Consider the following 24,866-nt stretch of genomic DNA (forward strand, 5'->3'; position numbering starts at 1 on the left):
TACTCTGCCACGAGAGATGAAGCAACACATAGGAGAATAAAAGCGACTTCTTTCTAAATGATCGAACATTCATCTAGTATGCTCTGTGGTCCCTGCTTACACTGGAGCTAAGCACTCTCCCTTGGGCCTTAATCAGTATGACCGAGATGCAGGAAAATCAACATTTTGATGAAAAGAGACCCCCTGAATCCTGGGTTGGGGCAAGGGTATAACCTTTCCAAAGCATACTTACAAAAATCACCTGACGATCGGATTGTCCCTGCAGAGGAAAAAAAAACAAACAAAACAACATGAAAGGAAAGCAAAACTTATAGGTCTAAAATGAAGCCTCTTCTACAGACAGCCAAGGGCAGCAAACACACATCTTCCCATCTGAACTCCCTTGACCGCTCACTCGGTTCTTGTTCCATGAGCGCTGTGGTACTGAGGGCTCTCCGCCCATGACCTTATTTGGCAATCACCGCATCCTTGTGCTACAGGCTGATATGATATGGTACAGAGGTTCCCAAACTTTCTATGTTCACACCACCTTTGCTGTCTCAGTAATATTTTTACAGCACCTCTCAGGCCAAAGAAATGCCTAAGTGTTCCATTTGTTCGGTAGTTACACCCAAACAACTTGGCATTGGTAGTTCACACAGATGTCGCCCTTTCCCTTGAAAAGTTGAGACAATCCACAGTATCCCTGAGAGGTTGGTGCAGAGCCCTGGACACCCTGGCACACAGTTTGGGAACCACAGATACACTCCCTATAATACAGTTATTATGTGGATCCCCGTTTTGTCCATGAGGGAACTGAGATCCAGTAAGGTTAGCTTGTTGTAATACAGCATCGGAATGCAAGTCTCTGAACCCAGAATCACTCTGCTATACCAGACACCTCCCCTCTTCCTGACTCACTGCCTGTACGTCTAGGCATTATTTCTCTTCCCATTCTGTATATTCTGCGCCTCCCCCCACCTCCCTACCTAAACACACAAGCACACGGGCCTGTACACACACACAAACTTGTCCTCTTGGTTCAAACCATTCCCTTTGACTTCAGTGCACCTCCCTCTCGTCTGCCTTCCAGAAACTGTCCCTGCTTCAATTCTCAGCACCTACTTTGACCACTTGTTTTTATACTAAATCTTCCCTCTTCAAAACTTCAGTCTGTCTATTAAGCATGTTCATCACATCCGGTCTTATGTTGCTCTCCAACTGTGTATCAGTAAGAATGTGATTTTCCCAGAGAACCGAAAGCTGCCGAGAAAAGGGGGTCTGTGTTGTCCTATGCTGGGTGTACAGTAGCAGCTATGAAAGTTTGTTGAAATCAGCAAGGTATAATTTGATAGCACACTCTGATGCCGGGATGTAATTAACAAACAGATCATATTTAACATAAAGGCAATGATCATCACGAATGATCATTAACATGTACCTGGCTTTACATTTTAACACCAAAGGCTTTTTTTTTTTTTTTTTTAACACCAAAGGTTTTTATTTTTGAGAGAGAGAGAGAGAGACAGAGTGCAGGCGGGGGAGGGGCAGAGAGAGAGGGAGACACAGAATCTGAAGCAGGCTCCAGGCTCTGAGCTGTCGGCAAAGAGCCTGATGCAGGGCTTGAACTCACAGACGGTGAGATCGTGACCTGAGCTGAAGTCAGACACTTAACCGACTGAGCCACCCAGGCGTCCGCCCACCAAAGGTGTTTACGTACACCATTGTATTTGGAACTCACAACAATTATAGCCCTTTTGTGGGAGAAAGGAAAGGGTTAGTCAGATGAGGCGACTCCGGCCGAAGTTACTCAACCTGTAAGTGCCAGAAGGATGTCTGGAAGCCCAGGGTGCCTATTTCCCTCCTGCCTCTCTCCTTCATGTATGCACTGCAGTGACCTCCCCAGAGATGCCAGTGTCCAGCCCAGCTCCATGTGATGGGTCAGGGACTGGATTCCAGAGGCACCATCCAGATACCCAGACACCTGTCACCAGCGCTGTACCCTTGCTGCCTGGACTGTGGTGTAGGCAGAGCAGTGAGCCACACTCCCCTGCAAGATAGAAGGCTGGTGGCTGGGGACATTGCTGGCTCCTTGGTGGGGTCCAGATGCTTGTTGAAAGTTCCAGTGCTGCCGAGGTGAGATAGAACCTCTACTGGTGGCTTCCGTCATGGGCTAAGCCAATCTCCCCTTTTAAGATAAAACCATAGCAGTTGGGATGGAGGGCTTCTGGGGCAAATGAGGAAAGCTGAAGCAAAAGTCTGAGACTAAAAGCCTACCGTGCAAAGGACAAGCAAGCTGCAAATGTGCATCTCTTCTTTTTGAAGAGCTTTGGTAAAAAAACAGCCAACAGCCAGAGCAGGACTCTGAAGTCAGCCTGCCCTGGGTTTACGGTTGACTCTGTTACTCACTAATGTTACGATTTCGGGGAAATTATTTCACCTGAGTCTCAGTGTCCTTGTCAGTAAAATGAGGTCATAGATAGTTGTGAATAAGAAATGGAAAAATGAATATAAAGCATGAGGAATAGTGCCTGGCAGGTAACAGAGGCCCAATGAGTGACAGCCACTTCTTCCCGGCGACAAATAGGTTTTCCACACACCAGCCTTGCGAACACTTACTAAGTAGGACTTACAAACAACCCCAGCACCACGGCCCCCATTACAGCAATCTTCTGGGCACTGGTGCTAACTGCTTGCAGAGCAATTCAAAAGGCTCTAGCCTGTAGGATAATTGTAGTAGAATGGGGAAGGAGGCAGAGAGTGGAGGAAAGAAAACAGAACATGCCTAAGGCAGAAAAATTCACCCAGAGAGACCTTGACAGCAGAGAGAAAAGAAATAGATGGAGAGCCAACAATTGGTTAGTGGAAGGACAGGGTGCCTGCCGAGCTTGACAAGAAAAATAAACAACTTGGACCGTTGGAATATACATTTCAAATTACATCATTTTCTTCTGCATTGTGTCTCCAGGCTGCAAGGGAAGATACAAATGTGTCATATTTATTTATAAAGCTTTACTGGGATTTTTTTAAAAAATGGAATCGAACTTTATGAAGACAAAAAGGGGGGAAACAGCTGTAAGGTGGCTGTTTTCTCACATGACGAATGGGATGGGTTGAGTCCAGGATGGAAGTGTTTATGCCAGAACTTTCTTCATACCGCTGCCTTTCTGGAGATATAGATGCGTGTGGCGAGGGAATGTGCATGAAAGACATTTGTAAATTCCAGGGGACTATACAAACGGTTATTATTATTACATATACAGCATGCGCACGCACACACACACGATTAGAAATCCTTCTGGATATCGCTGAAATGCCAACCGCAGCTGTGTCTTTGTGGGAGCTGCCATGATGGAGATACTCACAAGGGCAGGGATGTCCTGGCTGAGTGGCACACTATGGGACCGCTCCTGCAGGGATTTATCTACGCCGACCTCGGAGTAGAAGACCTGGAAAAGACACAGACGTCCAGGGTGAGAGTAGGGCCAGCACTCCTCTACCAGATCAAGGTTCTGGGGTTCTAACTCCACTCACAACAACAGTGGGTTCTGAGGGGCACCGCCTCTCCTCACAGACACCTGTTCTGAGGCAACAAACATCAGCTTGACCTGGCCGGGCTTGCAAACTCAGAAGCCAGAAGGGAGACACGTATTAGTGAAATGGGATAGAGAGGGCTGGACCCAGCTCCTACTATTTTTCCCCAAACCACGACTTTCTCAGGCAATCTTCCATCTTCCCACTTTGGATACAACATGACTTCAGAAACACATCTCTCTGCTTTAAGAAGCCGATGGGATGAGGACCTGTGTGTGTGTGTGTGTGTGTGTGTGTGTGTGTGTGTGTGTGAGTGAGAAAAGGAGGCAGTAGGGAGATGCAGGTCCTGGCGTTATTGGGGGAGCTTCCGTTTGACCTCAAGTGGGCAGCCCAGCTCCAGGGGGCTTGGAGCCCCATAGGAATGTGGTCCCCAGTGTGGCCAGCTCTCTGGATGTCCCCAGAGATTTCAGAACTCTAAACATTTATCTGAAATCTCCTAACTCTTAAAAGTTGACTCGTTTTTAAAAATCCTGTTCAAACCAAACATTTTAGTGAACGGAAATCAGTCAAACCTGTAACCTCTGGCAGGTAGGAACGCATTCTCTGTTCCCTCCCCCACTTTGCCTGTCCATCCCTTTTCTTTAAGTTAGATTTTACAGTATTTTGTATTTATTGACAACATTCCACAGTGACTCCCTATTACTTCCCATGCTTCTGCTATTTAGCCTCTGAACTTGACTGTGGGCAATTGGATAGCAAGAACCACATCTTCTACTTAGTTTATATTTTCCCATCCCTGAGCAGAGTGAGGACTCCAAAGATCCTAACTGCCTTTCAGGCGCTTATAAACACCCTTAAAAGGGAAACATTTCCTCTGGTTTCATGTAAGGAGACTGGGGGAGTTATTAATATGGGAGGGTCGATATAAGGAGACCATATATAGACAGAGCAAGGGTGGGAACAGCACAGTTACCCCAACCACACCCACTACAGAAATTCCTGTGCCCAGGTACTCACGGTATACCCAATGATGGGACTCCCAGGATGCCTTGGCATTTTCCACTGGATGCTGAAATCTGTGCAGTTCAGTGGGTACAGCATGATATCGAGAGGAGGCCCAACCTTGCCTGCCCCAAAGCAAAAGAGATTGTGTTAGAGGCTCCACGCATCCCACCTTGAGTGTACTTACAGATGGACAGCATACTTCAAGATGATGCCACAGGACAGAAATGCAGACATCTCTCTGGTATGCCACACCTCTATCAGCTGACTTCACCAGAATTCTGCTATCCCCTCCCAAACTGGCAATGGTAGGGAAATCAGCCCAGCTATTTCTCTCAGTCTCTTCTGTAACTATTTTGTTTTAATTTTTTTATGTTTTTTTATTTTTGAGAGAGACAGACAAGAGTGTGAGCAGAGGTGGGCAGAGACAGAGGGAGACACAATTTGAAGCAGGCTCCAGGCTCTGAGCTGTCAGCCCAGAGCCTGACTTGGGGCTCGAGCTTGTGAACCGCAAGATCATGACCTGAGTCAAAGTCGGGTGCCTTCCTTCTGTAACTTCTAATACCTCAGGGACCAGTAAAGGGAGAGTCAGGGTAGCACAGACCAAACACTTCCAACTTGAGTCTAGGAGCTTGGAGTGTATTAAAGGAAGATGGTGATTTTATTTAGTAGCATATATATATATATATATATATATATATACACACACACACACACACACACACACACACACACACATATATACACATATATATACACATATATACACACATATATACACATATATATACAGATATATTATGTATGTTATATAGCTATGTCTGTTTATATATATTCTTATTACAGAACATTTCAAAAATATGGTTAAGTGTAAAACAGGGTTAGGAAACTTCAAATGTTTTACTGTATCCTTACCTTAGATTTTATGATTACAAATAATGCATTTTATATTTATAAATATACTAGATGTGGATTGCCAAAATTGAGAAAATACAAAAAAATTACATTTAGAAATGAGTCCTGTTGAGGTGCCTGGGTGGCTCAGTCAGTTAAGCGTCTGAGTCTTGGTTTCAGCTCAGGTCACGATTGCGCGGTTTGTGAGTGGGAGCCCCTCATTGGGCTCCACGCTGCCAGTGCAGAGCCTGTTTGGGATTCTGTCCCTCTCCTCTCTCTGCCCCTCCCCTGTTGTGTGCTCTGTCTCTCTCTCTCTCTCAAAATAAAGAAATAAACTTAGGGGCGCCTGGGTGGCTCAGTCAGTTGAGCGTCCGACTTCAGCTCAGGTCATGATCACACGGTCTGTGAGTTCGAGCCCCACGTTGGGCTCTGTGCTGACAGCTCAGAGCCTGGAGCCTCCTTGGGATTCTGTGTTTCCCTCACTCTCTGCCCCTCCCCAACTCGTGCTCTGTCTCTCTCATTCTCAAAAATGAATAAATGTTAAAAAAATATTTAAAAAAAGAAATAAACTTTAAAAAAGTCTCTAAAAATAGAAATGAGTCCTGTCAACATTTGAATACAGTACCTCCTTTGGTTATATAACATTTTTTTTGTGTATGTATATATATATATATATATATATATATATATATATATATATACACACACACACACACACACACACACATACACAAATATATGTACATATAAATTTATATATGTATATATAATTTTTATTTTTCTTTGTTGTGTTCATTATATATAATAAATATATATACAGTCATAATTTTAAATCTTATTTTCACTTTGTATATATAGTATGTGTGTATATATGTGTGTGTGTATATATATATACATACATATATATATATATACATATATATAAACTGAAAGTATAGTTGTTCCCCCTTATGAGTGCAGGATACTTTCCAAGACACCCAGTGGATGCCCAAAACCACAGATAGTACCAAAACCTATGTATACTATGTTTTTTCCTATAAATATATACTTATGACAGTTTACTTTAATAATTAGGCACACTAAGAGGTCATCAATAGCTAATAATAAAATAGCACAATTATAATAGTATACTGTAGTATAAGTTACGTGAGGTCTCGCTGTCAAAAGATCTTGTTGTGCTGTACTCACCCTTCTTGTGATGATGTGAGATGATAAAATACCTACATGATGAGATACAGTGAGGTGAATGATGTGGGGACTGTGACACAGTGTTAAGCTATTAACCTTTTGATGACATGTCAGAAGGAGGATCATCTGCTTCCAGACTGTGGTTGATGGTGGGTAAATGAAACTAACAACATTGAAATGGCAGATAGGTGGGGGACTACTGTAATGCATATGCCACAATTTCCACTGTTTCTCATTCCACTATTGTTAGACATTTAATTTATTTCCAGTATTTTGCTATTTTAAATAAAGCTCAATGAGGGCAGGAAATGGGTATGTCCAGTTCAGAGCACAGAGACCAATAAATGGGAGAGCTTGAGTGCATGAATGTTCTTCAATTTGATTTCCCATTTGCTAATATGTCCTGATGATCCTTCTTTTTAACAACTGTGTATAATTCTCCAGCATAACAGTTAGAATATTTTGTCTGCAATTAAGAGAGATCTAATGTGTATATTTATTAGACTCCTGCTGGGGCCTCCCACCAATGCATTTAATAACACAGTGGCTCAAGTGATAGAGGTTCAGTGCCATCACTTGGCAAGAACTACAAGTCCAGGAGGCAGCTGCCACCCCTCCCTGCCCATAGACACCTACCACTGCCACCAATGCTATCACTCAGGGATTTGGTCTTCAACTACTCTCTAGCTCTGCCTTGGTTCAAGATCTAAAGTCCCATCCAACTGGCCAGACTTATGTAATGTGACACCTTCTTGGCTCAACCAAGGGGTCAGAAAGGAAAGATCAGTTTTTTTTCTGGTTTCCCAACTGTGAAAAGATGAAGGGAGTCTTAGGAATAGTTCTATCAATCCCATCCATAGTACAGAAGGCTGCTTAGAGAAGAATCAGACCCCAGGAAAAGAGCAGTGGGAGGTGGGAAGGCATAATACTCTGCTACTCAGAGCATGCATGTACATTAACTGTTACTCTGTCGATTGACATTTAGGTTGTTTACAAAATTTCACTGTTAAAAATAATGCTGAGAAGAACATTTGTGTATGTACCTTTTTGCTCACATGTCCAAATATTTCTAGATGGATACCTATTAAAGATTATGGGTACATCTATCCTAAAACAGTGAAATGCACATTCTTTTCAAGTGCATCTCCAGAATAGATTACATGTTAGGTCACAAAACAAGTCTCAACAAATTCAAAAAGATTGTAGTCATACCATGCATCTTTTCCCACCACAACTCTATGGCAATAGAGATCAACCAAAAGAAAAAAAGAAAAGAAAAGAAAAGAAAAGAAAAGAAGTCAATCACAAGAAAAAATCTGAAAGACCACAAATACATGGAGGTTAAATAATATGCTTCTAAACAATGAATGGGTCAACGGAGAAATCAAAGAGGAAATAAAAAATACATGGAGACAAATGACAATGAAAACACAATAGTCCAAAATCTTTCATATGCAGCAAAAGAACTTCTAAGAGGGAAGCTTATAGCAATACAGGCCTACCTCAAAAAGCAAGAAAAATCTCAAATAAACAACGTAACCTTACACCTAAAGGAGCTAGAAAAAGAACAAACAAAACTCAAAACCAGTATAAGGAAGGAAATAATAAAGATGAGAACAGAAATAAATGAAATAAAAACTAAAAACTAAACACACACACACACACACACACACACACACACACACACAATAACCAGTAAAATGGATCAATGAAACCAGAAGCTGATTCTTTGTAAAAATCAACAAAACTGATAAAAACATTAGCCATACCCATCAGAGAAAAGAAAGAGAGAGAGAGATAGAGAAGACTCAAATAAACAAAATCACAAATTAATTAAAGAGGAGAAACTGACACCACAGAAATGTAAAGGATTATAAGAGAATATTATAAAAAATTATATGTCAACAAATTGCCAACCGAGAAGAAATGGATAAATTTCTAGAAACATATAACCTCCCAAAACGAAATCAGGAAGAAATACAAAATTTGAACAAATGTATTACCAGCATTGACATTGAATCAGTAATCAAAAAATGCCCAAAAACAAAAGTCCAGGACCAGACAGCTTTCGCAGGTGAATTTTGCCAAATATTTAAAGAGTTAATAATGCATTTTTCTCAACTATTCCAAAAAAATAGGAGAGGAAAGAAAGATTCCAAATTCATTCTACGAAGTCAGCATTACCTTGATCTCAAAACCAGATAAAGACACTACCAAAAAACAAAAAAGAGAGAACTATAGACATAAAAATCCTCCACAAAATATTAGTGAACCAAATCTAATAGTACATTTAAAAAAATCATTCACTACGATCAAGAGGCATTTATTCCTGAGATGCAAGGGTAGTTCAATAGTCACAAATCAATCAACATAATACATCACATCAAAAAGAGAAAGGGTAAAAACAATGTGATCATTCAATAGTCACAGAAAAAGCATTTAACAAACTACAACATCCATTCATGACAAAAACCCTCAATAAAGTGGGTTTAGAGGAATATACCTCAACATAATAAAACCCATATATGAAAAACTCATTGCAAATATCATACTCTGGTGAAAAACTGAAAGCTTTCCCCCAAAGATCAGGAACAAGACAAGGATGTTCACTATTACTACTTGTATTCAACATAGTACTGGAAGTCCTAACCACAGCAATCAGACAAGAAAAAGAAAAGGCATCCAAATTGGTTAGAAAGAAGTAAAACTTCCACTATTTACAGATGACCTGATACTATACATAGGAAACCCTAAACACTCCACCAAAAAGCTCCTAGAACTGATAACTGAATTCATAAGGTCACAGGATACAAAATCATTATACAGAATTCTATTACATTTCTATACACTAACAATGAAATAGCAGAAAGAGAAATTAAGAAAACAATCCCATTTACAATTGCACCAGAAATAACAAAATATATAGGAATAAACTTAACCAAGGAGGTGAAAGACCTGTACTCTAAAAACTATAAAACATTGATGAAGGAAATTGAAGATGACACAAATAGAAAGATATTTCATGCTCATGGATTGGAAGAACATTGTTAAAATGTCTGTACTACCCAAAGCAACTTACAAATTTAATACAATCTCTATCAAAATACCAAAGCATGTTTCACAGAACAAGCACAAATAATCCTAAAATTTGTATGGACCCCCAAAGACCCTGATAGTCAAAGTAATCTTGAAAAAGAAGAACAAACTGGAGGTATCACAATCCCAGATTTCAAGATATGCTATGAAGCTGTAGTTATCAAGACAGTACGACATTGGCACAAAACTAAATAAACAGATCAATAGAACACACTAGAGAGCCCAGAAATAAACCCATGATTATATGGTCAATTAGTCTTCAACAAAGGAGGCAAGAATATGCAATGGGAAAAAGACAGTCTCTTCAACAAATGCCATTGGTAAACTGGACAGCCCCATGCAAAAGAATGAAAGTGGACCACTTTCTTACACCACACACAAAAATAAAGTCAAAAGGGATTAAGGACCTAAGTGTGAGAACTGAAACCATAAAAATCCTAAGAAAAGAGCACAGACAGTAATTTCTCTGACATTGGCTATAGCAACATTTTTCTAGATATGTGTCCTGGGGCAAGGAAAACAAAAGCAAAAATAAACTATTGGGACTACATCAAAATAAAAAGCTTCTGCACAGCAAAGGAAACTATCAATATAACTAAAAAGCAACCTATGCAATGGGAGAAGATATTGCAAATGACATCTGATAAAGGGTTAGTATCCAAAATACATGCAGAACTATGAGAAAGAATGAAATCTGGCCTTTTGTAGCAACATGGATGGAACTGGAGAGTGTTATGCTAAGTGAAATAAGTCATACACAGAAGGACAGATTCCATATGTTTTCTCTCCTATGTGGATCCTGAGAAACTTAACAGAAGACCATGGGGGAGGGGAAGGAAAAAAAATGGTTAGAGGGGGAGGGAGCCAAAACATAAGAGACTCCTAAAAACTGGTAACAAACTGAGGGTTGATAGGGGGTGGGAGGGCAGGGTGGGTGGGTGATGGGTATTGAGGAGGGCACCTGTTGGGATGAGCACTGGGTGTTGTATGGAAACCAATTTGACAATAAATTTCATAGTAAAAAATAAAAATTAAAAAAAAAATTTTAAAAAACAAAATACATGAAGAACTTATATAACACAAATAATCCAAATTAAAAATGGGCAGAAGACACGAACAGACATTTTTCCAAAGAAGACATACATATAGCCAACAGACACATGAAAAAATGCTCAACCTCACTCATCATCAGGGAAATGCAAATCAAACTCAATGAAATATCACCTTACACCTGTCAGAAGGGCTAAAATACAAAACACAAGAAACAACTGGTTAAGAAATTAACCAGTTTAGAAGTAAGGAAGAAGATACACCCTTATGTTTATTGCAGAATTATTTACAGTAGCCAAATTATTTGTTTTATTTTTATTTTTTCAATATATGAAATTTATTGTCAAATTGGTTTCCATACAACACCCAGTGTTCATCCCAAAGGTGCCCTCCGCAATACCCATCACCCACCCTCCCCTCCCTCCCACCCCCCATCAACCCTCAGTTTGTTCTGTTTTTAAGAGTCTCTTATGCTTTTACAGTAGCCAAATTATTGAAGCAACCAAGTTTCCATTGATAGATGAATGGATAAAGAAGATGTGACACACACACACACACACACACACACACACACAGGAGAATTACTCATCCATAAAAATAATGAAATCTTGCCAACTGCAATAACATGAAGCTAGAGAGTATAATGCTAAGTGAAATAAGTCAGTCAGAGAAAGACAAATACCATATGATTTCACTCAAATGTGGAATTCAAGAAACACAATAAATGAACAAAGAAAAGAGACAAAAAATAGAATCTTAACTATAAAGAACAAACTGTTGGTTGCCTGGGAGGAGGTGGGTGGGGGGATGAGCGAACAGGTGAAGGGGATGAAGAATCTACTAGTCCTGATGAGCACTGAGTCATGTACGGAAGTGTTGAATCACTATACTGTACAACTGAAACTAATATACACCATATGTTAAGTATACTGAAATTAAAATGTTTGAAATTATGGGTATATGCATTTTAAGTTTTAATGGACTGACTTACTGCTCTCCACAAAGGATTAAACACATTTGATTTTTTTCATTTGGGCAAATTCTTAAAGCAGAATTCTTGTATCTAAGACAGAATTTTTCAATATCCACACCATTGACCTTTTGGGCTAGAGGTTTTTTGTGGGAACTCTCCTGTGCACTGTAGGATGTTGAGTAGCATCACTGGTCTCAGCTCACTAGATGCCCCAAACATAGCTGGAAAAACCAAAAATAATCTCCAGACATTGCTAAATGTCTCCTGGGAGCAAAATTGCTTCCAGTTGAGAACTATTGATCTTAGAGAATGGATTATTTATTTATTTATTTATTTATTTATTTATTTATTTATGATGTTTATTTATTTTTGAGAGAGAGAGAGCACAAGCAGGGGAGGAGAAGAGAGAGAGAGAGAGAGAGAGAGAGAGAGAGAGAGAGAGAGAGAGAGAGAGAATGAATGAATCCAAAGCAGGCTCCAGGCTCTGAGCTGTCAGCACAGAGCCCGACACGGGGCTCGAACTCATGAACCATGAGATCATGACCTGAGCTGAAGTCGGATGCCTAACCAACTGAGTCACTCAGGTCCCCCAAGAATGGATATTTTAAAGACTTTTTATAAATATTACCCAACTAACATCTGAAAAATTAACCAGTTTAGAAGCTTATGGAGGTGTATGAGGATGCCCAGTAGAAGTAACATACCTTCACCAGATCTGAGTATTACTTAAAAGTCTTTGCTAATTTGATAAGAAAAGAATATTTTAATATCTTCTTTGGCTATTTTTCTTCATCTATTCATGTGTTTTGTACATTTTTTCAATTGGGTTGTTAATTTTTTTCTTATTGATGTAAAAAGAACTCTTACTAGGTTAAACATCCTAATCATTCACCTGTATTTTCTCTGCGTATTTTTATTTTGGGGTCTAGTTGTGTAATTAACCACTACTGGCCAGCTTTCCTGCCGAGTTAAGAGGTTTATGCTAACAAAATCTCAAAGGAGACTGGCAAGTGGGGGGAAACAGAGTAGAAATGACTTATCAGACCCTCACCGAACCATAGAATAACCAGTAAGCACACCTTCATCCTAAGTCCTAGGAATAGAACTTTCTCCATTTACTTTGGGGAAAACGACAACTGATCAAGGCGGGCTGCTTGGGTCAATAAGCAGGACACCAGTTCTCATGTCTTTTGTATATCTGCCATTGTTCACAGAAACAGAAAACACTCTGAGTATTTGAAGCACAAGCATGGTTACAAAATTGGTGAGAAGGCCAGTGGAATGGAATTTAGGACCCTTCGTTCACTGTATTTTATAGATAGATAAATACATAGATGAGAGAGAGAGAGAGAGAGAGAGAGAGAGAGAGAGAGAGAGAGAGAGAGAGGCTAGCTATAGTGGTGACCCAAAACTGAGAAGCCTCTGCCTTCACATTCAGTCTTGTCAATAGACTACAAGCTGCCTTCACACACCCGCTGATGTGGGGGTGAGCTTTGGAAGGATGAGTTCTCATGTTTTGCTGGCCTCGCTTAGCAGGAGAAACAGCAGGAGGAAAGTGGCCTTCATCCCACTCCTGTCTTCCACTTGTCCCAAGAATGCATCCCATTGGCGGAACCTAATTTACATCCAGAATACTGCCTGCAAGGCAGTCTGGAAAATGTCGTTTTAATTTTTCCAGCCTGTGCGTTACAGTAACGGCACCTAGAAGGAGGATGAATAGATGTTGAAGGAGCAAGCTATAGGTTCTATGACATATTCGTACCATACAAAGCATAAATTCCGATATGCTATCCCTTTTACTTTCATATTCTGTAGGAAAATATTCTGGCCGAGCCCTGCTGGGACACAGTTAGGTACGACTTCTATTTTACTGGCATATTCACTCATTCATTAAATCTTTCACATACATAGCAAGTATGTATCGAGTTCCTGTATGTATCAAGCACTGGGTTAGTCAGTGAGGCTACATTAAAGATGAGAGAGATAGAGGACCAGGAACGAGTTAGCAGGACATTACCACTGGGTGTGATAAGCCTAAGGGGAGATGTGGGGCACTTTTGAGGCAATGGCAAGGATGCACCTGAGGCAAAGTGGGGGTGGGAAAGCGTTCCAAGTACGTACTCTTCCCCCAAAAGCAGGAGGAAGAATCACATAATGGAACCACTGAGGCGTTGTAGTTGGGTCAATGTGGGGGGTCAATGTGGGGGCGAATGAAAGGAGTCAGGAAGGCTGCAAGGATTCTGCCTTGGGCAACACAGGGGAGGAGGGTTTAGGCCATTCAGTATCTGGGAACACAAAGATGGCCGTTACAGTGATGAGGGAGGTGTGGTCATGGGCAGCTGGTGAGCAAGACACGGCCAGGTCAGACATTTGGACCAAACACCAAAAATATTCCAGATGAATCAAATGGTGAAAGGCTGGAAATCAAATTATAGAAGAGAATTGGATTTTAAAATCAGATTTTTGTTTTTGAGGAGAAACCTTTCTAACCTTAAAAAAGGTAAAGAGAATAAATCAAAAGAAAATGATGAATTCTGCACCATAGAACTTTCACTATGCTCTTCAAAAATTGCAAAAGAAAATCAAAACAACAGACTGAAGGATAAACGATTGCAGCAAAATGACAGGCCAAGGGCTATCTTTATTTTAAAACTCATACATATTGATTAAAAAAAGACATATTCAGACCCTAATAAATAAAATATGAGGAGACAACTCACAAAAGAGAATGTATAGCTGGTAAACGTGCATGGTGAAATATTCAAATTTGCTAGTTATCAAATAAATACAATTTTTAAAAATTGAGATGTCCTTCTTACCTATTAAGTTAGCCAAATGTTTAAGTGATAGTAACTAATATTGACAAGAGTACATGAATGTGCTACTCTCAAAAAATTACTTGTGACAGTGTAAATGAGCACAGGCATTTTGGAAGACAATTTGGCAATGTGCAGTGATATCCAAAGCCATAAATATGTTCCTTTCCTTGGGCTCTCAGAAGTGTGGTTAGTCTGCCATGAGGAAAGAATCTTAAAAGAAGAGAAAACCACTCACATGAAAATGTTCTGCCTGTGATCACTTGTGATACAGAAAAAATATAAACAATCTAGATATTTAGAATCAGGGTGGTAGGTCATTAGCGGTGTATTTCACAGGTGGACTGTAATACAGACATTAAAAATGAGATTTGAGGGGCGCCTGGGTGGCTCAGTCGGTTGAGCGTCCGCCTTCGGCTCAGGTCATGATCTGGCGGTTTGTGGGTTCGAGCCCCACATCGGCTCTGTGCTGACAGCTCGAAGCCTGGAGCCTGCTTCAGATTCTGTGTCCCCACTCTCTCTCTGCCCCTCCCCCACTCATGCTCTGTCTCTGTCTCAGAAATAAATAAACATTTAAAAAAAAATGAGATCTGACTAAACATAAAGTGGTATCTTGGATTGGATCTGGAACAGAAAAGGACATTAGTGGAAAACCCAGTGATCTCCTAATAGTCTGTAGTTCAGTTGATAATATGGTACTGTGACTAGTTAGTACTATCCCTAGTTAATTTTTTATTTTTATTTTTTTTAATTTTTGATTTTATTTATTTATTGAGAGGGAGACACAGAATCCGAAGCAGGCTCCAGGCTCTGAGCTGTCACCAGAGAGCCCGACGCGGGGCTCGAACTCACAAACCGCGTGATCACGACCTGAGCTGAAGTCGGCCGCTTAATCGACAGAGCCACCCAGGGGCCCCTATCACTAGTTAATTGTTTAGATTTGACAAATGTGCCACGGTTATGGAAGACGTTAGCACGAGGATAAACTGGGTGAAAGGAGGGCAGGAATTCTTTGATCTTTGCAACTATCTATAAATCTAAATTTCTTTCAGAATTGAAAGTTTATTTCAATTTTTTTTTTTTTAAGTTTATTTATTTTGAGAGAGACAGAGACAGAGCAAGTGGGTGAGGGGCAGAAAGAGAGAGAGAATCCCAAGCAGGCTCTGTACACTGCCAACACAGAGCCCAACGTGGGGCTTGAACTCACAAAACTGTGAGATCAGGACCTGAGCCGAAATCAAGAGTCAGAGGCTCAACTGACTGAGCCACCCAGGTGCTCCAAAAGTGAAGCTTGTATCACTCTTCAGCAAAAAATATGATGTGGCGTTAAATAAAAAGTATGCTCAATTGCCATGGATACTATTACTAGACTTCTAGGAAGTACTCGAAAATAATTTGAAGGCAAGAGTAAAAAGCAATTGTTATGTTAGGGTGGCTGAGATTAAAGATGATTTTTCTTCCTTCTGTTTTCTTCTATTCGGTAAGCTTTGTGGAATGTTGAGTGTATATTTTTTTTATGATTTTTAAAAATGACTCTGAAAAGTATTTTTATAGTCAAAGACCAAACATTGCTGCTTTGTAGCAAAGGAGATCCACGGACAACTGCTTCATGAAGCTTGTATTAGTTGCCTTAAGGCAAGCTTTGTTGTCTCACGGACGTAATCTGTCTCTCTCCATTTAATGGGAAGGCTAAAAATAGTTGGCAATTAATGAAGCAGATCTATTAGCTCTTGACCACCAAAGGTAACGTATCTGCATAAAATATTATTCCTGTATCATAAGCCAATCATCATGGTAAAACAAAGGCACCCAGGAAGGAGGCTATCGCTGTCCTGAGCAGTGCCACACAGCATTGTCAACTGGTAGCAACAGAAGTGCTATCGGGGTGACGTGGCATTGGAAAGAATACAGAACAGGCACTCTCGTGCTCCTCCCTACTTTGGTGGCTGGCTCTATCAGAACTGGATTTTCCAAAAGTTTTTGCTCCCTATGCCCCGGATTCTCTAGAGCAGCTCTGATTCTAAATTGTGTCTCACAACAATGGAAGTTAGAGGGGCATGGCCACGGGGTCTCCCAGGACATGGGTGGAGGATGGCCAGGGCCATGTCTCACTCACAGTGTCTCAGAGAGGAAGGACAGGTCCCTGACCTTCATGAAGATTCTAAACTAGAGCTGGTGGGGAAGCCAAGTGCTCTGAGCATGCTGCCTTTACATACACCCATTTCCATGGCCCTGCATACTGATGAGATTTTGTTTTTCCTTTCTCAAAATAACTAACATTTTATCTAATGGGAGAAATATTTGCAAACTATATATTTGATAAGGGGCTAATATCCAAAATATGTAAGGATCTCATACAATTCAATAGCAAAACAAAAACAAAGCAAAAACAAAACAAAAAAAATACAATTAAAAATGGGCAGAGAACCTAAAATTTTCCAAAGAAAGACATTTTTCCAAAGAAGATACACAATTAAATAGCCAAAAGATATGTGGAAAGGTGCTCAACATCACTACCCAACAGGGAAACACAAATCAAAACCACAATGACATACAACCTCACAGGAGATACGGCACATTGGGGAGGATGTACGGAAAAGGGACTTTTCTTGTGCACTGTTGGTGGGAATGTAAATTGGCACAGCCCCAGGGTGCCTGGGTGGCTCAGTCAGTTAAGCACTGGACTCTTGATTTCAGCTCAGGTCACAATCTCACAGTTCATGAGCTTCCGCCCCATATCGGGCTCAGCACTAACAGCTACTTGGGATTCTCTCCCTGTCTCTCTCTGCTCCTCCCCTGTTTGCGTGCATGATCTCTCTCTCTCTCTCTCTCTTTCTCTCTCTCAATAAATAAATAAATAAACATGAAAAAATAAGTTTAAATTGGCACAGCCACTATGTAAATCTACATGGAGGTTCCTCAAAGAACTAAAAATAGAACTACCATGACTGGGTATCTGAAGGAAATGAAAACAGGATCTCAAAGAGATATCTGCACCCCTGTGTTCATTTCAAGCATTATTTATAATAGCCAAGGCAGGGAAACAACTCATGTCTATTGATGGATAAATGGGTAAAGATGTTGTTTTATATATACACACACACACCACCACTGATCAGCAAAGTACTACTGAGCCCTACAAAAGAAGGAAATCTTTCCATTCGTGACAACACAGATGAACCTGAAGGTCACTGTGCTAAGTGAAATAAGTCAGAGAAAAAGCGAATCCTATTTTATTTCATTTGTATGTGGGATCTAAAAAAAAAAAGTCAAACTCCTAGAAACAGAGTAGATTGCGGGTGGGTGGGGAGGAGAATGGGTAATGGTGGCCCAAGTATACAAGCTTTCAGTTATAAGATAAGTAAGTTCTGGGGACCTAACGTACAGCATGGTGATGACAGTTTACAATGTTGGAAAGCTACTGGGAGAATAAATGTGAAAAGTTCTTACCGACGTAATAAATGCATCAGCTAGCCTCACTGAGGTAATCATTTCTCAACAAGTAAATCAACTGCGTATGTCAAATTATCACATTGTACACCTTAAACTTACACAACGTTATATGTCACTTATATCTCAATAAAGCTAAAAAAATAAATAAATAAATGTGGGGACGAGGAATAAAATACAGCTAAATCTCCATTCTCTATTCCTTTCCTTTTCCTTCTTCTCTTCCAGAGGGAACAACCCTTTGGTGTTCTGTGTCTTATCCCCATGTAGGTTTGCATACTTTCCTTTTGTCTATACATTTCTTTATTTTTACTGGAAACAACGTAACTGTCCAGCAGTAAGAGAATGGATAGACTGTGGTTTATCCATACAATGTACCACCATCTTTCCCCCTTGAAGGTTGGTTTCTTGAAAATGAAAGAGAGATCTATCTGAGGAAAGATAAAGAGAGATACAGGAGAAAACCCCTGTAAACTTGAAAGCATTCCTCAAATAGTAGTCAGCTTCTGAATCTCCCCTCACTGCTGTCCTGGCAATCGTCATTCTTTGGTTTCTAAATCCATTGCCATTGGCCTGTGTGCATGTCAGTTTCCAAAATGTCTCACTGCCATCTTCTGCCTATTCCCTTTTGTCCTGCTCTTTGCCCCAAATTACAATCATTTGAGTGGAATTTGGGAAGGACCAGTAGTAAATACGTTTGTTCGACCCAACATCACCAGAAAGCAAGTGATCCGCATGACAATATGGGACACAGGAGAGAGAAATTATTCCCATTTTCCAGATGAAGAAACTGAAGTCTGAACGGGGTTGACATAAAATCTTATCAATGGGGCAGGAGGCAGAGACAGTGAGTAACGAGGTAGAATTGTTCTTCCTCCTCGACTTTTTCTTGGCGATTCTGCACAACCTCTTCTTCTCGACCCCCACTAGGTGCCCTGCTCCTGGGGGCTCCCATCCCCGCCACTCACCCCTGCATAGATGCTGGTGGCTCCCCAGTCTATTTCTCCAGCCCAGCCACCTCTTCCAGAAGGGCAGGTCTATGTCCCTAACTGCCAAGTGGACCCAGGTGTCACATGGGCTTCTCAAACTTCACATGTCAAAACTGAGTTCGTCACCTTTCTCTTTAACCTCAGCTGCATCAGTAATCCTTGTCCTGCTAGGTGGCATTACCATCCACCACAATTCCCACGATTCCAAGCCTGGAAGTCACCTTCAACATCAAATTAATCACAAGGTATCAATTCTCTCCTATTCGTGCAGGCCTCAGAATCCTCCTCAACTCAGTGCCTGGAAGCAACAGCACCAGCTGCTGTTCAGGGAGGTGGGTGCAGTGGAACATATTTGCCATTTGTCCAGACTCCCCTGGTGGTTTTCTGGTCTTTCCAGATCCTAGGGGATACAGTTTCCTTCTCTCTGCATTTACTCTCCTCTGAAGAGTATGTGTTCATAACTAAATGAAACTTGTTTTCTGCAAAGCAGTGGAATGCAACATTAAGGGTGTCGGAGTCAGGCTGGTGGCTCTAAACTCTGTGTGTAGGAGGCACATATGAATGGCCAGCTGCTGGAAGGAAGCACCAGAGACACATTTGCATTGTGAGCACAGCTTTTTTTTTTTTCCTTGTGTGTTTGTTTGAAGTGTCCTCCAGGGTAGGGTAGGGCGGATCTCCAGCTGGGGGCTGGCTGAAGCTGAATTTGCAGAGTAAGCACATTGTTTGAGAATGTAGATTACTGGGGTATACATGGAGGGGGCAGGTTAAAAGCCCGAGAAAGCCACCTAGTAGAACCGCCTTTGCTATGGAGATAGATTCCAGGCAGGGCAGGGTGGTTCTGGAAAGGTCGGAGAAACCATGGGGGAATCTTGACACAAGGCCTGGCATCAGCTTCAGAGATAAGGAGAGAGTGGACTATGGCCCTAACTGGGATGAGAGCCAATCAAAGTATCCTCTCTAAATCTCTTCCAGCTAAGTGAGCGAAACTAAAGAGACTTTCCTTCCATCTCTACAATCTCTGAGTCATCAGGAGAAAGTCCAATCTCTGAACGGGGCAAGCCCGAGCTACACTCTCCAAAAACACCTAATAAAGCAGAAAGTTTTGAGAAGGGTTACAACACTGAGGTTTTCTGCGATTTTATCTATTATGATTTAAAAACATACTAGCACGTCCTCATTATTAAAACAAAAAAAAATAGTAGACCACGTACATGTGGACTAAAGACTTAAGCAGTTGCATACAAAAATCACACTCCTATTTAGCCAACGATGGTTAGAATGACGGAAAAAATACATTACACAAGAGAAAACTAGTTTTGAAGAACTGTAGCCTTGAAAACTAGGATAATGCATTTATACAATGTATCCTGAAGCTGTGTTCTTGTAAGCTAAAAGCTAAAGTTCTTAAGAGATAAATAAAAACTGTGTTACGTTGCCACAAGGGAGCTGTATTCTTGGGCTTTCTTCTTTGGAGGGCTTTCAATTCTGTATTAGGTTTTTGCATTAGAAACTTCTGAATAATTAGGTCAATTTCTCATGGTAATTCTATTTCATAAAATACTTCAACTTCCTGAGCAAAATTCATCTCTGATTCAATTAGTTTTGTAATACAATTCATAAAAACACTTCAAAACGCAAACAAAAACATCATCTGTGACAGAAATACATTGCTAGCTTTTTAGTTATTTGATTTTCATGGAATGAACCAAGTTATATTCACTGATGCAATGGAAAGTGCCCAGACTAACTAAAAATAATCAGGAAATTCTGAACAGGGGGAAAAAAAAAAACCCCTTATTTCCATCTTTTTGAAGCTTGCTCCAACTATTATTACTAAAGCAGCACGAGGAATATGTAACCACAATCTGTCACTAGAGCCTTCCCCGAGGTGATGCCTTCGAGGCAGCCGTAAAAATGTGGGTTTAAGACAGAACAGTGTTTGTTCTAGTTACCCGGGGATTCAAGAAATTCTCAGACTCTGAGGAGCAGCATGAAGTGTTTTCCAAAGCCCTGCCAGCTTCTCAATGTGGGGCAGTTCTGTTCACATCACAGTCATGTTTCTCTTTGAAACCCACCCTCGCCGCACAACAATCCAGAATGTTAATCCACCATTCCACACAATGTAATTCCCAAATGAAATTCACCCTTCCGGGGTGTAATTTCAGAACGTAATCCACAACTCCAGAGCGTCAATCCACCAGGCCAGAACCCAACTCGCCACTCCAGACCACCTTGATTTTCTCACGTGTTAACCAATGGGCTTGATCAGATTATTTCTTTTTGTTTTTTGTTTTTTGTTTTAATTTTTTAAATGTTTATTTATTTATTTGAGAGAGAGAGAGAGACTGCACAAGTGGAGGAGGGGCAGAGAGAAGAGGGATACACAGGATCTGAAGCAGGTTCCAGGATCTGAGCTGTCAGCACAGAGCCTAGTGCAGGGCTCTAACCCACGAACCGTGAGCTCATGACCTGAGCCGATGTCGGACACTCAACTGACTGAGCCACCCAGGCGCCCCTGATTAGGTGATTTCTAATGTCTCTCATACTCTGGCATTGTATGATATGTCCCTTATACCACAGCGGGGCGTATCTGCAGAATACCAAAGCGAGAGGGGACAGGATCAAACAGTTCCTGGCTGCCCTTTCAGACCCACACAAACAGGAGTCCTCCTTTAGAAGCCCCAGTATGGGTCCTCCTTTTGCCATTCAACACTCCTTGGATGGAGTGTGGTATTCCAGGCTACATGCCTATGAGAGTCCAGGACCCCATGTGTAGACGACTCCCCAAGCGCCTAAGCCCTGGATTCTCCACCCAGACGCCTGTTTCCTGGTCCTCACTGACTTCTTCCCTGGTCTTTCCTTCTGAGGGCGGACCGAGCTGCTGATGTGCACACCCTCAGGCAACAGGGACGGTGAATGGATTGCCATTTGCCACAATAGGTGGTGGACAGGGCCAGGGTTGGCCGGGCGTCTGCCCATGTGCATGGGGGCCCCCTTCGGAGAAGGACAGAGCGAGAGGTGCACCAGACCAAGGGTTAGAGGCCAGTTCTCTCCGCATTGCCTCTTTTCAAAGTGGAAATTTAAGCAGTCTGAGGAATCTAAATTTGAATGTGGTCTTCCCGGTCACTATAAAAGTGTATCTGTCAGGATGGAAGGGGAGAAAATATTGTATCCAAGAGTTTGCTGGCTTAATTAAGTAAGTTTTTACACAAACGGTATATGAGCGTCCGTGTGAATTCTGAGCTTGGTTCACTGGCGTCAGGGGCAGGCCTGCCTCTGAGCGTCACGCTGTTTCATAAACTGGGCTCAGCTGGGTTGTGAGGGGACCTCGCAGAGGACTCTTCCTGGCCCAGCCGGTGACTTCTGACAGAAGGAGAGCTGGGCCGAGAACCTCGAGCAGCAGCTCCTGTTAAGAATCAGCAACAAGCCCAAGGGAACACAGATGCCAGAGATGAGGGAACTACTGGGGAGAGTGATAACACACGGAGCTGGCACTTAGTAGAGTAGCGATTATTCGACCTATTTCCAGGCCCACCTATACCCCGAACTCCAGCTGTGTCAGGGAAGGTTAAGGCAAAACACAGCTTTTGAGTGCCCCTCAATGCGGGAGTTCGTGCATTGCGATCTTTGGTTTTCGCTGACATAGCTTACTTTTCACTGCGTCATCCAAGAAAGCAAGCAGGACGGCCCTAAGTCTGCACTCACCTGCCTTCTGTTGCCCCACACACGCATGCACACATGTGCACACACATGCATACGCACACACACATCCTCCTGGCCCCAAGCAGAAATAATTTAAACTGTTTAACGATGATTCATCTTTAACGATGATTCAATGTTAAGATCATTTTACATGGTTGGGGGGGGGGGGGAGCGGACAAAGAAGCACCAGAGGCTATTAAACTTGACAAAAGCATGTGAACAAGAATGCAGTAGAGAAGCTTCTAAGCTGGAAGGGATTTTCAAATTCGTCTAATCCAGTGGTTCCCAAACTTTGGGGAGCGTCAGAATCACCTGAAAGGCTGTACTAACTGATGGGCGGCCCTGCCTAGAGTCAGTAGATCAGGGATGGGGTCCGAGGATTTGCACTTCTAACATGCTCTCAGGAGATGCTGGTGCTGGGGGGTTCCTAAACCACAGCGTGAGAACCACTGGTGTGGCCGAACCTCTGGTTTTAATTGTGGAGAAATTAAAACTCAGAGAAGCTAAGTGTCTTGTGTGAGGTCATAGCAGCTACTGAAGAGCTGACACTAAGACCTTGATTTATTGAATCTCTACTCTCAAATCTCATGAAATTGTAGCAGGCTTCAATTTGACCCAGGCCCCTTCCCAGGTTGTACCAGTGACTCTCAACCCTTTTTGTTGCCTTAACATACATCGAACTCCCCTAAGAGGACATCTCTGGTTTAGGGAGACTGCCTCTACGAGATATTTCAAAATCTCTAACTATCTGGGTCAAGAACACTTTTTCACAGAGTTTGGAGAAGTTCCCCGGGTGGTCCTGATGGGCACCTGCCCTTGGCTGAGCCCCACCCTGAGTCCCACTCTTGGGAATGAGATCTCATCCATTCCCACAGTGTCCCCAGGCTTCTGCCATGTGTATCTTTTCATATCTAAGTAGGCATATCTAAGTGAACATCTCAGCCTTGATGGCTCACAAACATCCCAAACTCCAAATGTTCCAAAATGAAACCATCATCTCCAACCTCCCAATCTCTCTCATGTTCTCCATAGCTCAGAAACCTGCCGTACCTTTAACTGCTCCCCTTCTCTTATGTTCCAAATACAGCCCTGATGCTGCCCCAGGAGACCACAGGATATAAACTCTCTGAGCACAAGGACTTTTACATTCACCCTTTATTCTTGACACCTGTGATAGTCTCTGGAACACAATAAGCATTCCACAAATATCTGCTGTCTGACTGACTAAATGTTTGCCTGAATAAATCCCTATCTTCCTGCTAGCACTCCTGCCATGACCTTAGTTCAGCCTTCTATCAAACGGGGCTAACATCCCCAAATAGCCATACACCTGGATCTGCTCTTTCAGGTGCTCAAGGTACCACAGGACAGCCAGAAAAGAAGAAACCGTGGGGGCAGGAGTGGGTCTTCTCTCCAACACTAGACCCCTGTCTTGCTCGAGACCAGAGTCCATTTCCTCCAGGCCAGAGACCCGCTGAGGTTTAGCTTAGGCTCCAGTCTGAGGACTAAAGGGAATGTGACCCCTGGGGGTCAGGGGCTGCTGCAGAAAACTGGATCACCTTTCCAAAGAAGGGACACTGGGGAAGGGCCAAAGTAATATTTACTCCTAATATTAATTCTCCTCATCTTATGAGCCTGAGGCCACAACCATATAGGAGATCCTTGTAAGGGCTAGGGATCATGATGTCTATAACCAGCTTCTTATAAAGTTCTCTTGGATGACCTCAGGAAAATGGCCTATTCTCACAGAAGACAGCCTTCGTAATTCTTCTGGCTCACTGCTAGATGGATGACATTTTGGGTTCTTGTGACTACAATGAGGGTCTTTATGAGGAGAAAGAGAATCACCACGAGAACACCATCATTAGCAACAGTTGCTGCCAGCGAAATCCATGAGTGAATGCAAACTTTAATGGGGAAGCTTTGATAAAGAGGACATTTGCACAGCCTCAAAGAACAGTTACTAATCACTGTGGTGGTTTTCACATGTGTCCACAAATGCTTTGATAGTCTTCCTCCGGAAGGTGGAGCTTAACTTCCCTCCCTTGAGCGTGGGCCGGATTTAGTGGTTTACGTCTAATAAATGGAATGTGAAAGGGAGAAATGGCAGCTTTACAGTGGAGAAAGATAGCAGACACCATTTTCACCAAGTGATCCAGGTTAACATCACCAGTGAGAAGACATGTTGGTATC

General features: G+C 41.9%; 1 protein-coding gene across 2 annotated transcripts in view; it reads right to left on the bottom strand.

The window, feature by feature from the left end:
- Positions 1-24,866, bottom strand: part of EGFLAM (EGF like, fibronectin type III and laminin G domains) — a 475,662-nt gene that overhangs the window by 112,054 nt on the left and 338,742 nt on the right. For both annotated transcript variants that reach the window (XM_042951715.1, XM_042951706.1), the window contains 3 exons: positions 4,531-4,640; positions 3,345-3,428; positions 233-259 (listed from right to left, as the gene is read on the bottom strand). In XM_042951715.1, the coding sequence (XP_042807649.1) occupies positions 233-259; positions 3,345-3,428; positions 4,531-4,640 (221 nt within the window). The remainder of the gene's footprint in view (positions 1-232; positions 260-3,344; positions 3,429-4,530; positions 4,641-24,866) is intronic.

Source organism: Panthera leo, chromosome A1, assembly GCF_018350215.1.
Source record: "Panthera leo isolate Ple1 chromosome A1, P.leo_Ple1_pat1.1, whole genome shotgun sequence".
Classification (NCBI taxonomy): domain Eukaryota; kingdom Metazoa; phylum Chordata; class Mammalia; order Carnivora; family Felidae; genus Panthera; species Panthera leo.